This window comes from Nerophis ophidion, linkage group LG28 (genome assembly GCF_033978795.1).
Source record: "Nerophis ophidion isolate RoL-2023_Sa linkage group LG28, RoL_Noph_v1.0, whole genome shotgun sequence".
Lineage (NCBI taxonomy): Eukaryota > Metazoa > Chordata > Actinopteri > Syngnathiformes > Syngnathidae > Nerophis > Nerophis ophidion.
The window spans coordinates 23,288,975-23,303,982 of record NC_084638.1 but is presented as its reverse complement, the minus strand read 5'-3'; the positions used below and the strand labels follow the sequence as shown (position 1 = coordinate 23,303,982).

The window sequence follows — 15,008 nt, the reverse complement described above, 5'->3', positions numbered from 1 at the left end:
ACCCGAAAATAATACGTTACAGTAATCGAGACGAGGTGTAACAAACGCATGGATAATGATCTCCGCGTCGTTAGTGGACAAAATGGAGCAAATTTTAGCGATATTACGGAGATGAAAAAAAGCCGATTTAGTGACGCTTGTAATGTGTGACTCAAAGGAGAGAGTTGGGTCGAAGATAATACCCAGATTCTTTACCGTGTCGCCTTGTTTAATTGTTTGGTTGTCAAATGTTAAAGTTGTATTATTAAATACAGGTCGGTGTCTAGCAGGACCGGTAAACATCATTTCCATTTTTTTGGCGTTGAGTTGCAAAAAGTTAGCGGACATCCATTGTTTAATTTCATTAAGACACGCCTCCAGCTGACTACAATCCGGCGTGTTGGTCAGCTTTAGGGGCATGTAGAGTTGGGTGTCATCAGCATAACAGTGAAAGCTAACACCGTATTTGCGTATGATGTCACCTAGCGGCAGCATGTAGATGCTGAAGAGTGCAGGGCCAAGGACCGAACCCTGGGGAACTCCACACGTTACTTTAACATAGTCCGAGGTCACATTGTTATGGGAGACGCACTGCATCCTGTCAGTAAGATAAGAGTTAAACCAAGACAGAGCTAAGTCTGACATACCAATTCGTGTTTTGATACGTTCTAATAAAATATTATGATCGACGGTATCGAAAGCAGCGCTAAGATCGAGGAGCAGCAATATAGATGACGCATCAGAATCCATCGGTAGCAATAGATCTTTAGTCATTTTTGCGAGGGCTGTCTCCGTAGAGGGATTTGCCCTGAAACCGGACTGAAAGGTTTCACATAGATTGTTAGACATTTAAATATTTGATTTTATTTAACCTTTCACATTTGTTTGGTTGCGGCACAACAAAAATGTTTTGAGTTGTTTCCTGCAGAGTGAACATGTGTCCCTGATTGTAAACCCTGTGCTCTGCAGGACTGATGTCTGTGCTCGCTGATATCCGTGCTAACAATGACCTGGGCCATCCTGTTTGTGCAAACCTGAGACAGGGGGACTGGATGATCGACTATGTCTCCAACAGACTCACACGGCGGGAAGGACCTCTGGCACAGGTGAAGTAACAACTGAATAGAGAGAGACAGAGATGCTGTAAAGTCAACATCAGTAAAGATTTTCCCATCCAACCTTCAAAATAAAATGGCCTAGTTCAGAATTGGGTCCTGCCACCAAATCTATTGTTGTGTGTCTGAAGAAGAAAAAAACACTATTATGATGACCAAAAAATATTTTTGGAGCAACGCGGCTGTGCAGCTGGATCAAGAGAGTCGACGAAGACGCTGTACTGAACCAAAAGTTGCTTTATTACAAGCAAGCGTCGTTACACAGGACTGCAGTTCCTAGGACGATGTCAGGTCAAATATGAAGGACTCCTGTCCTGGAGAAGCCAAACCATCAGTTTTATATTCCTTCTTACTCTGTCTGGGTGTGTGATAAGTCAAAACAGCACAACCTGACCGTGTAAGGAGGTGTTTGTGTGTAGTGACTGGAAAACAACAGATGAATACCATAACTTGTAGGTCTGACGTTTAAAGGGGAACATTATCACCAGACTTATGTAAGCGTCAATATATACCTTGATGGTCCAGAAATAAGACCCTATAATTTTTTAACCGATTTCCCCAAATCTAAATGGGTGTATTTTGGCGAATTAAACGCCTTTCTGTTTATCGCTCTGGAGGGGATGACGTCAGAACGTGACGTCGCCGAGATAACACAGCCGCCATTTTAATTTTCAACCCATTGTAAACATTGGGTCTCAACTTTGTTATTTTCCGTTTTTTCGACTATTTTTTGGAACCTTGGAGACATCATGCCTCGCCGGTGTGTTGTCGGAGGGTGTAACAACACTAACAGGGAGGGATTCAAGTTGCACCACTGGCAAGAAATCTTCCACCAGACCCCCATTGAATGTACCAAAGTGTCTCCACATTTTACTGGCGATGACAGACATGGCACAGAGATGTATGGATAACCTACAGATGCATTTGCAACTATAAAGTCAACGAAATCACAAAGGGGAGTTTTGTTGATGTTGACTTATGTGCTAATCAGACATATTTGGTTGCGGCGTGACTGCCAGCTAATCGATGCTAACATGCTACGCTAATCGACGCTAACATGCTATTTACCGGCGGTGCTGAAGCAGACATGGCACAGAGATGTATGGATAACCTGCAGATACATTTGTAACGATAAAGTCACATTAATCACAAAGGTGAGTTTTGTTGATGTTGACTGCCAGCTAATCGATGCTAACATGCTACGCTAATCGATGCTAACATGCTATTTACCGGCGGTGCTAAAGCAGACATGGCACAGAGATGTATGGATAACCTGCAGATGCATTTGCAATTATATTACGTTTCCTTCCACCCACATTTAATGCGAAAAAAACACTTACCAATCGACGGATTTAAGTTGCTCCAGTGTCACAAGATGCGAAAGTCCTGATCGTTTGGTCCGCACATTTTACCAGCGATGCTAACGCAGCTATTCGGCCATGCTATGGCTATGAATAGCGTCAATAGCTATTCGCTCAATAGCTTCAGTTTCTTCTTCAATACTTTCATACTCCAACCATCAGCTTCAATACATGCTTAATCTGTTGAATCGCTTAAGCCGCTGAAATCCGATTCTGAATCCGAGCTAATGTCGCTATATCTTGCTGTGCTATTCGCCAGTTATTGTTTACATTGGCAGCACTGTATGACGTCACAGGGAAATGGATAGTGGCATCGCAAATAGCGAAAATCAAGCACTTTAAAGCTTTTTTTAGGGATATTCGTACACCGGTAAAATTTTGAAAAAAAATACAACATGCCACTGGGAACTGATTTTTATTGTTTTTAACCCTTTTGAAATTGTGATAATGTTCCCCTTTAATATAAACATCGAATCTCTGCCAGGATAGAGCAATAACTTTTGCATTCCAGTCCATCTAAGGATCTTTCTCAACCATTATTTACTCAAACCTGGTGGTTGGCTTTCTCCAAGTTGGATATAAACATTCACCATATGTTGAACATAATATGAGTCAATTAATTCACTTCAATCGAAAGACTGACATTCATTTCCTTGTCATGTCTGCAGGTCGGCCAGTGGCTGGCTGCCATGTTTGCTTACCTGAAACACATCCCACGCTATCTCATTCCCTCCTACTTTGACGCCATCCTCGTATCCACCTTCACCACCGCCCTGGATGCAACCTACAAACTCATGCCAAGGTAGATGTTGGTCATGCCTGGTTTACGCCGCCATTGGCACTGAAGTCTGACAACGTTAAACCGTCGTTTTGTTGACAGTTTCATTCAGAGCGGCTCCAGCTTTGTGCGACACCTGGGTCTGGGCTCCCTTCAGATGTGCGGGGTCGGACGCTTCCCCGCACTCCCCCCTCTTTCGGTGGACATCGAGAATGTTCCGTATCGCGTCAACCCGATCACAGGCCAGAAGGAGCAATGCTGTGTCACCCTGGCTGCAGGTATGTGATTATGTGTGTATGTGTATGTATATATATATGTATATGTATATGTATATGTATGTATATATATATATGTGTATATATATATATATATATATATATATATATATATATATATATATATATATATTATGGGTGGGCAAATTAATGCGTTAATTACGAGTTAACTCATCAATCTATTAACGCCGACAATTATTTTATCGCACATTTGCGTATGTTGTTTACATGCTTTTATTTTGTTAACGCCTTTTCTTAACAAGAAGGCGTCGCCCGGATGGGCTTTGGCATCGAGGGGCTCTTGGTAAAGATGGAACATTTGGCAAAAATACCGGACAATTCTGCAAATATCCTGGCTGGCTTACAGCGTGGTCACTCCGGGATCACTTACGACCGCCAGACAATTCTGGATGTGGATAGATCGGGCCGTTTTGGACTGAATGACCCGTGCTTGCTAGACCGGCTAGCTAGCATGGGAATACTTTGCCGGCTACATCCAGCGGCCTGTGAAGCAGCGGAGTATATGTGTTGTCTGTCTATTTATGAATAATGCAGACGAAGAGTGTTGGCTGAGTTCTTAACGTTTACTTTCAGAGCGTGCATATCACAACATACAAGATGCCGTCATGGCGACACACAACCTTTACCGGGCTACCACGCATGCTCGTCACTCCTGTTGCATGCTGGGTAGGGTAGTTCTTTTTTTCCCTGGCTCATAACATCACAATATAGTCCCATATATATGCGTTCAGTTTATCAAAGCACCAAGCAAACAATCGGAAAATTCCCATCATATCAATTCCTAGATATGGTCATAATTATTTTAAGTGCACTACGCATAATAAACACAACATTATTAATATTGCTACCACGGATAATTTGATCAAAAATTCCCTAAAACAGCCCACTACCTATAATATAGGTTGTTTTAAACATAAGATCCCTGATAAAAAAATGTTTCTGCTGTTACCCCAGAAATTGCCTGTTCAGATGTTATGATTGTGGGTCAGAGATTTGTATGTAGATTATATTTATTTTCCATAACAAACAGGATAACTTAAATACCCTGGCAGTGGCAATAAGCTTAAATGTTTGTATTTACATTTTTTGAGTTGATTTTCATAAAATATGCTATTTAACTGCTACTGTTTAACAAGGACTGATTTAAATTGTGTTTGCACAACAAATGTTTTGGCGCTTTTGTTCATGTGGGAGAATATTCCAATAAAGGTGCACTACACACTACTTTTGAATTCATTATTGGGCTTAGCGTATACAATGCAGTTAATCGCGATTAATCGGAGAAATAGTGCGATTAACTTCGATTGAAATTTTTAATCGTTGCCCAGCCCTAATATATATATATATATATATATATATATATATATATATATATATATATATATATATATATATATATATATATATATATAAATTGTATATGTGTGTGTGTGCGTGTGTGTATATGTGTGTACATATGTATATATGTAAGTGTGTGTGAATTTAAATGTATTATATATAGATAATATATAGCATCTATGCAGCAACCACTGAACTGAATTATATTATATACATTATTGTATTATATATTGTAAATATATATTGTATATGTATAGGGGTGGGACCTAATAAGTTTACTTCTTCCCACTCCCTTTTGAGCCAATCTTGACATCTACAAAAGATTAGTCACATGTAATGTTTTCAATGTAGGTGTAAAAATAAGGTATTTATATATTTCTTTTGTATTTTATGTCATTCTCTTGTTTTGTTTGCATGGCTCAAAATAAACCATTCATTCATTCATTCAGGTCGCCAACAAACACAACGTTATTGTCTACAGTGGAGCCTCGATTCACGAGCGCCTCGACTCGCGTCCTTTGTTTTTTGCGAACGTTTACATAGCGCCAATTGCACCTCTGTGTGCATACAATGTCTCGGCGTAAACATTTTAAATTTTTTTATTCTCCCGTTCATTTTATGTGCTGCTGCTATCACTTCCTGTAACTTCAGCCCCCTATGTCACATACGGTTTACATCCCAGACACATCGGCTCAGCTATTTTTAAGAGCTTTGAAGCTAGCGTCGCTTTTGACGAGTTTACTTCCACAATTGTCGCAGCTTGTGCCGATCAGAGCCGTATCAGCCGGTCTTAGAGCTCGCTTTGTGTGATCAGAAACGCTTTAAATGTGTCCAAACTCTCACAGTCTTACCGTATCGCTTCGTTTGCTGGACAACCACTGAGCTGGCGTTTTAGCTATGTAGTTAGCCTGCGGGCTTGCCTCACCTTCACTTTGAGGATTTTGTCAGGGAAGGGGGATTTTTTTTCCTTGGCAAGCTTTTCATTGTGATGAGACCGAAAAATATGCCAAAGCGGACCTTTATTGCAGTGAAGGAGAAGGCACTACCGAGACACAAGTTGATGAAGGATTGCCTCACAATGTCCGTTTGTTCTAACGCTAGCGACGACTACGTAAATTAGACTTAGACCTAGACAAACTTTAATGATCCACAAGGGAAATTGTTCAACACAGTAGCTTAGTTACAATGATGGAAAGTGTAAGGATGGAAAGGACAATGCAGGTATAAATAGACTAGGTATAGCAATGTAAAATATAACATATCTGCGAATATATACAATATATAAGGGACGGCGTGGCGCAGTGGAAGAGTGGCCGTGTGCAACCCGAGGGTCCCTGGTTCAAATCCCACCTAGTACCAACTTCGTCACGTCCGTTGTGTCCTGAGCAAGACACTTCACCCTTGCTCCTGATGGGTGCTGGTTGGCGCCTTGCATGGCAGCTCCCTCCATCAGTGTGTGAATGTGTGTGTGAATGGGTAAATGTGGAAGTAATGTCAAAGCGCTTTGAGTACCTTGAAGGTAGAAAAGCGCTATACAAGTACAACCCATTTATCATTTATATGCTTATCATGTGTGCAGTATATGATATATACAGATATAATATGTCTATAAAATCCACTGGTAGTTTATATTCAGAAACACTAGCGCAAATATTACCAAAACACAAAGTTTGGTAATATTTTTTCTTTTTTTTAGTTTTTGAGCGTATCAACAAGACTTGTGGGTTTGTGTGCGTGTTCAGTGTTGACATTTAAGCTTGCTGTAATATTTTAGTTCGATAAAAAAGAGATTGTTGAGCAATTACCCCCTTTTTATGTTTAATCAGAATCAGAAATACTTTATTAATCCAAGAGGGGAAATTAAAATGTGTATGTCTTTATATATATGTATACATATAGGTACACATATACATACAGTGCAGGCTAAAAGTTTGGACATAACCTCTCATTTCAATACGTTTTCTTTATTTTCCTGACTAAAATTTACATTGTAGATTGTCACTGAAGGCATCAAAACTATGACAGCTGTGATTGAAAACCATTTCAGGTGACTACCTCTTGAAACTCATCAAGAGAATGCAAAGACTGTGCAAAGCAATAATCAGAGCAAAGGGTGGCTATTTTGAATAAACTAAAATTTAAAACATGTTTTCAGTTATTTCAGTTTTTTTTGTTAAGTACATAACTCCACATGTGTTCATTCATAGTTCTGATGGCTTCAGTGACAATCTACAATGTAAATAGTCTTGACAATAAAGAAAACACCATCGAATGAGAAGGTGTGTCCAAACTTTTGGCCTGTACTGTATATACATGTATGTACGTATATAAATGTATTCACATATGCATACATATGTATGTATGTATACATATATGCATACATACACATGTATGTATATATAGTATAGATGCGCGGATAGGCAATTATATCATCCGCAACCGCGTCACCAAAGTCGTCATCCACCCGCCGTCCACCCGAACCAACATTTTTTCAGAAACGCATCCGCCCGCCCGCTCGCTGAAATACGTCAGAGGTTGGCCACCTTTACCACTCACAGAGCTTGTCTAAACCCGTTTCACAGAGTAACGGAGACAATTGGTACCGCTAACGTTCTCGCGATTATCCAATTGGCGTTCATCCTGATGACAAGAATATGGGCGTGCTGTGAAGCCGTTGCCTTTGACACCTTCAACAACATGTACACACCGATTGTTAGTCTGGCATCATGTTGTGTGCAGCTTCTGCAATCACACGTACAAAATTGAAAGGCATACTGGGTGACACAGAGTACACTGATGGTTGTGATATAAACAACTTTAACACTTACTAATATGTGCCACGCTGTGAAGCCACACCCAACAAGATTGACAAACACATTTCGGGAGAACATCCTCACAGTAACACAACATAAATGCAACACAACAAATACCCATAATCCTTTGTATCCGTGACACTTACTGATTATATTTTACACCCCCGCGCCCCCAACCCCGCCCACCTTACCGACGCACGGGGTGGGGTTGTGGGGGGTGGCGGGGTTTGCTGCTAGTGGGGTGTATAAAATAGTCAGGAAGTGTAATGGATACAAAGGATTCTGGGTATTTGTTGTGTTGCGTTTATGTTGTGTTACTTGGAGGATGTCCTCCCGAAATGTGTTTGTCAATCTTGTTTGGTGTGGCTTCACAGCGTGGCGCATATTACTAAGAGTGTTAAAATTGTTTATTTCACAACCATTAGTGTACTCTGTGTCACCCAGTATGCCTTGCAGTCGTGTGCGTGTCGCCACGGAAGCCACACACAACATGTTGCTGGACTGACAAGCAGATCGTACATGCTGTGGAGGGCGACAAAGTCAATGACTTCATAGCACGCCCTAATACTTATTATCTGGGTGACTGCCGGCAGTCATTCTAGAGAATAATAGCGTCTCCTATTGACTTCTTCGCTTTGTGACACGGGTCTTAAATGGCTCTTTGAATGGCAAAAGATACCGATCCCAGAACCATGTATATCAAATATTTCCGGATGAATCAACCGCCACCCGCCCGAATCTAATTAAAATAAATTTTTTCGTCATGTCACCCGCCCGACCCGCGGTTTATCCGCGGATGAGACCGCAAACCGTGCATCTCTAATATATAGATATATATATATGTGTATGTATGTATGTGTGTGTGTGTATATATATATATATATATACATATATATATATATATATATATATATATACACACACACACACACACATTACAGTGTCTTCAAAGTATGCAATTTTTTACTAAAATGGGGAATTTTGTTGAGGGTAGAACCAATGATTCGTGTTTACGTTGATTTGTATGGAGAATTCTGCTTCACTATACAAACGCGCCGGTTGGCGAACTATGTAGAAAAGCTGATTGAGTTTGTTGATCGAGGTTCCACTTGTTAAGCTATTCCCAAAGAACAGATCAAATACCGTATTGACTCGAATAAAAGAATGTTTTTGTAGGAAAAAATGGAAAAGGCATGTCTTTGAGGTCTTGAGATGAATACTTAAAGCCAGTTGGTGGCAACAAAGAACGTCTTAGCAAGTGAGAGCTTTTCTTCCTGAGGCACACAAGTGAACTGGGGAGATGCCAACTGAGACAAGTTGACACAGAAGGACTTACGTTACTAAATTCGTCAGACTGGTGATAAAAGTAGCAATCTTCGAATAAATCTTTGCATACATATGATGAGACAGAGTGGAAGAGAGATGGCACACCCAGGAACTAATTCTTCAAAATGTACATGGGCCCGTGGTTCTTAGACTTGTATTTTCCACGAAACTGATAGGAGGGATCGTTACTGAAATCAACATCCTCTTAAAGGGGCTGTTTGCAACATTTACACGTACGTTCTAAGGTGTTTAAAACAGTCTATCTCACCTTCTCACATAATGACGAAATGACATGCGTACGCAACACATGCAAGCGCATTAGCGTTTGGTGTTGTTAGCTACTGACGGCGGATTGGATCGCTAGCGTTAGCTGTCATTGAATGTACATTCTATCACAGGGGTGTCAAACTCAAATACAGAGTGGGCCAAAATTTTAAACGGAACAAAGCCGCGGGCCAAGGTTGAACAAATTAACCTTTTAATAGGGACCCAAACAAGTTTTGCAATAAATATTGAACAAGCAAGGCTTTTATAACTTTAGTGACATGCAAAATCCAGTTTCAAATAATAATAATAACAATTAAAAAAAATCAATGGCGTATCAAATAAAATTTAAATAAAAATTGTATGCCTTTTTTTCTATTTGCATTCTTCTGAGGTAAATATCACATTTTTCCACAGGCTAATAATACATTTGAAAATAAAATAACAATAATGAATGAACGAAACATTCAAGCCTTGAAGTAGCAAGAGAAAATGCATGAATAAAACGTTAATTATTGGTCAGTTTGCTGGAAGTTTCCCAGAAGAGTTAGTGCTGCATGGGGTTCTGGGTATTTGTTCTGTTGTGTTACAAGAATGTGTTTGTCATTCTTGTTTGGTGTGGGTTCACAGTGTGGCGCATATTTGTAACAGTGCTAAAGTTGTTTATACAGCCACCCTCAGTGTGACCTGTATGGCTGTTGACCAAGTATGCCTTACATTCACTTGTGCGTGTGCGTGTGCGTGTGCGTGTGTGTGTGTGTGTGTGTGTGTGTGTGTGTGTGTGTGTGTGTGTGCGTGTGTGTGTGTGTGTGTGTGTGTAAAAGCCACAACAAATATTATGTGACACGCTGTTAGTATGGAGAAAAAGCGGACGTGACGACAGGTTGTAGAGAACGCTAAAGGCAGTGCCTTAAATGCATGCCCCCAATATAGTTGTCCAGGTGGAAATCGGTAGATATTCGGGAAAATGGTTGTCCCGGGAGATTTTCGGGAGGGGCACTGACCTTCGGGAGTCTACCGGGAAAATTAGGAGGGTTGGCAAGTATGAGTATTAGCGGTGAATGCGGTGTTACAGCGGCATTGACGCTGTATAACACCGGCGGGCCAGCTCTAATGCTAAATTGATATTGCCTCAAGGGCCAAATTAAATTACACGGTGGGCCAAATTTGGCCCACGGGCCAGAGTTTAACTCCCATGTTCTATCATAACAACAGCATGGCTGCAAATTGTTTGTCGCTTCTATTGGACTGTTCAAACATTCGGTACTATAACTTTGTAATTGTGCAGAATATGGACAATTGTCAACTAAATGTGTTCTGTTAAACCACTAATGGTTACATAAGCTCGCTATTGATGTTCTTGTTGTATGTTTTGCTTGGAAAAATGTAACCGTGAGGAACAGCAACACTTTTAAATACTCTCTAGTATTGACTTTTACAAGTGGCGCATTAACTATCAGCTATCCCAATAACGCATACAACCAGTGAAGTCTGAAAATGTTGTGTCGAATACGCTTAATCTTTCCCGAGGTGTGCCCCAAGGTTCCATATTGTGCCCACACTTATTCTCCATCTACATAAATTATGTGTAGTCAAAGGTATTGCAGCCTCCTGGACACAACTCGGGTCTCTGCTTGGACCGCTCTCTTTCCCTCAGGACTCGCATCATACCCTGCAGGCCAAACTTAGGGCCAGATTGGGGTTCCTGAGCCACGTAAAGCACAGGTTTTGCCAAACATGCTCCGATGAAGATGACCACCAAACTCCCCGTTTGATTATGGCGATGTCATCTATGAAATGACCTCCAAGGCTGCTCTCCACCATTAAGGCATCCTTTTTGCCACCATTGCGATTCATATAAACCGTGGGTGTCAAACTCTGGCCCGCGGGCCAAATCTGGCCCGCCATGTAATTTAATTTGGCCCTTGAGGCAATATCAATTTAGCATTTAGCGGTGGCCCGCCGGTGTTATACAGCGTCGGTGCCGCTGTAACACCACATTCACCGCTAATACTCATACTTGCCAACCCTCCTAATTTTCCCGGTAGACTCCCGAAGTTCAGTGCCCCTCCCGAAAATCTCCCGGGGCAACCATTCTCCCGAATTTCTACCGATTTCCACCTGGACAACTATATTGGGGGCGTGCATTTAAGGCACTGCCTTTAGCGTTCTCTACAACCTGTCGTCACGTCCGCTTTTCCTCCATATTAGCAGCGTGTCACATAATATTTGTAGCTTTTACACACACACACACACACACACACACACACACACACGCACAAGTGAATGCAAGGCATACTTGGTCAACAGCCATACAGGTCACACTGAGGGTGGCCGTATAAACAACTTTAGCACTGTTACAAATATGCGCCACACTGTGAACCCACACCAAACAAGAATGACAAACACATTTCGGGTGAACATCCACACCGTAACACAACAGAACAAATACCCAGAACCCTTGCAGCACTAACTCTTCTGGGAAACTTCCAGCAAACTGACCAATAATTAACGTTTTATTCATGCATTTTCTCTTGCTACTTCAAGGCTTGAATGTTTGGTTCATTCATTCTTATTTTATTTTCAAATTTCTCATTAGCCTGTGGAATTTTTTTTATATTTACCTCAGAAGATTGCAAATAGGAAAAAAGGCATAACATTTTTATTTAAATTTTATTTGATATGCCATTGATATTTTTTTAATTAATATTATTATTATTTGAAACTGGATTTTGCATATCACTAAAGTTATATAAGCCTTGCTTGTTCAATATTTAATGCAAAACTTGTTTGGGTCCCTATTAAAAGGTTCATTTGTTCAACCTTGGCCCGCGGTTTTGTTCCGTTTAAAATTTTGGCCCACTCTGTATTTGAGTTTGACACCCTTGATATAAACTGATAAGACTTTTAGGGAAAACATATCTCATAATAATTATCACATACGATCAAGCCTTAGCCAACATTCCTTCAGGACTCAACACTCCCTCAAACTTATAACTCTCTTTTTTATTTAGCAATCATTTTAGCGTCTGACAGTGATTTCACTGCTACTGAAAACTTTTCCCTCTTATATTCGGGTCAATACTTTAATTTAAAAACGATCTACCTTTATTGCTTAAGAGAACTGCTGATTCCCTTCTAATGTCTCAGGTCTCCCTCATTTCTCCACGGGAATCTTCCGCTGCTGGGGCAGAGACACTTTCATTTCTCTCCGAGGACTGATGCTGCTCACTGGGAGAGACACGGAAGCCCGGTAAGCGTCGTAGTGGCGGTGATTGATTGATTTTCTGAGCGAATACAGTTTTTCAACAGCATAAAAAAGCCATTCTTCTCTTACCGTCCCTTAGGAACATCATTTTGGCCTTCGCAGGGACGTTACGTCACGGTTTGATTCCAAACCTTTTAGGCGAAGGCCGCTGTGCCAGATACAACTGCCGTGATGCTGTGTGGTGGTGGCTGCAGTGCCTCCAGGTAGGAGAAAAACTGCTGTTTTTTGGGGGGGGAAACCAGTACAATGACCTTATCAAACATACATTTAAAGGGGAACATTTTCAAAAGGGTTAAAAACAATAAAAATCAGTTCCCAGTGGCTTCTTGTATTTTATGAATTTTTTTTCAAAATTTTACCAGTCCCGGACTATCCCTAAAAAAAGATTTAAAGTGCTTGATTTTCGCTATTTGTGATGCCACTATTCATTTCCCTGTGACGTCATACAGTGCTGCCAATGTAAACAAACAATGGCAGATACCACAGCAAGATATAGCGACATTAGCTCGGATTCAGACTCGGATTTCAGCGGCTTAAGCGATTCAACAGATTACGCATGTATTGAAACAGATGGTTGGAGTATGAAAGTTATGAAGAAGAAACTGAAGCTATTGAGTGAATAGCTATTGACGCTATTCATAGCCATAGCATGGCCAAATAGCTGCGTTAGCATCGCCGGTAAAATGTGCGGACCAAACGATCAGGACTTTCGCATTTTGTGACACTGGAGCAACTTAAATCCGTCGATTGGTAAGTGTTTTTTTCGCATTAAATGTGGGTGGAAGGAAACGTAATATAGTTGCAAATGCATCTGCAGGTTATCCATACATCTCTGTGCCATGTCTGCTTTAGCACCGCCGGTAAACAGCATGTTAGCATCGATTAGCTGGCAGTCAACATCAACAAAACTCACCTTTGTAATTTCGTTGACTTTATCGTTGCAAAAGCATCCGCAGGTTATCCATACATGTCTGTGCCATGTCTGCTTTAGCACCGCCGGTAAATAGCATGTTAGCATCGATTAGCGTAGCATATTAGCATCGATTAGCGTAGCATATTAGCATCGATTAGCTGGCAGTCCACATCAACAAAACTCACTTTTGTTATTTTGTTGACTTTATTGTTGCAAATGCATCTGCATGTTATCCATATATCTCTGTGCCATGTCTGTCATCGCCGGTAAATAGCATGTTAGCATCGATTAGCGTAGCATGTTAGCATCGATTAGCTGGCAGTCACGGCGCGACCAAATATGTATGATTAGCACATAAGTCAACGACATCAACAAAACTCACCTTTATGATTTCGATGAATTTATCGTTGCAAATGCATCTGAAGGTTATCCATACATCTCTGTGCCATGTTTGCTTTAGCACCGCCAGTAAATAAGATGTTAGCATCGATTAGCTGGCAGTCAACATCAACAAAACTCACCTTTGTGATTTCGTTGACTTTATCGTTGCAAAAGCATCTGCAGGTTATCCATACATCTCTGTGCCATGTCTGCTTTAGCACCGCCGGTAAATAGCATGTTAGCATTGATTAGCATAGCATATTAGCATCGATTAGCGTAGCATATTAGCATCGATTAGCTGGCAGTCAACATCAACAAAACTCACCTTTGTGATTTTGTTGACTTTATTGTTGCAAATGCATCTGCATGTTATCCATACATCTCTGTGCCATGTCTGTCATCACCGGTAAATAGCATGTTAGCATCGATTAGCGTAGCATGTTAGCATCGATTAGCTGGCAGTCACGCCGCGACCAAATCTGTCTGATTAGCACATAAGTCAACGACATCAACAAAACTCACCTTTGTGATTTCAATGAATTTATCGTTGCAAATGCATCTGCAGGTTATCCATACATCTCTGTGCCATGTCTGCCTTAGCACCGCCGGTAAAATGTGGAGACACTCCGGCACATTCAATGGGGGTCTGGCGGCAGACACTTTGGCATCTTTGGGCCAGTGGTGCAACTTGAATCCCTCCCTGTTAGTGTTGTTACACCCTCCGACAACACACCGACGAGGCATGATGTCTCCAAGGTTCCAAAAAATATTCGAAAAAACGGAAAATAACAGAGCTGAGACCCAGTGTTTGTAGTGTGAAAACGAAAATGGCGGGTGTGTTACCTCTGTGACGTCACGTTCTGACGTCATCGCCATAGAGCGATAAACAGGAAGGCGTTTAATCCGCCAAAATTCACCCATTTAGAGTTCGGAAATTGGTTAAGAAAATATATGGTCTTTTTTCTGCAACATCAAGGTATATATTGACGCTTGCATAGGTCTGGTGATAATGTTCCCCTTTAATTTTTACGATATTGGCCTTTTGCTTCTATTCAGGATTACGTGAACCACGTTCCCGAAGGACAACGCATTCTCCAGTGTCCAGTCACGCGCATGTACCCGACTGACGACAGCGAGCCCTGTAAACCGGGAGAAGTGGTACCGCATCCTTCCTGC

At 41.1% G+C, this 15,008-nt stretch overlaps 1 protein-coding gene across 4 annotated transcripts in view; it reads left to right on the top strand.

The window, feature by feature from the left end:
- The window catches only part of agla (amylo-alpha-1, 6-glucosidase, 4-alpha-glucanotransferase a), a 145,174-nt gene that overhangs the window by 104,549 nt on the left and 25,617 nt on the right, over positions 1-15,008 (top strand). For all 4 annotated transcript variants that reach the window (XM_061890480.1, XM_061890481.1, XM_061890482.1 and 1 more), the window contains 6 exons: positions 949-1,085; positions 3,124-3,257; positions 3,336-3,511; positions 12,421-12,523; positions 12,618-12,741; positions 14,889-14,990. In XM_061890480.1, the coding sequence (XP_061746464.1) occupies positions 949-1,085; positions 3,124-3,257; positions 3,336-3,511; positions 12,421-12,523; positions 12,618-12,741; positions 14,889-14,990 (776 nt within the window). The remainder of the gene's footprint in view (positions 1-948; positions 1,086-3,123; positions 3,258-3,335; positions 3,512-12,420; positions 12,524-12,617; positions 12,742-14,888; positions 14,991-15,008) is intronic.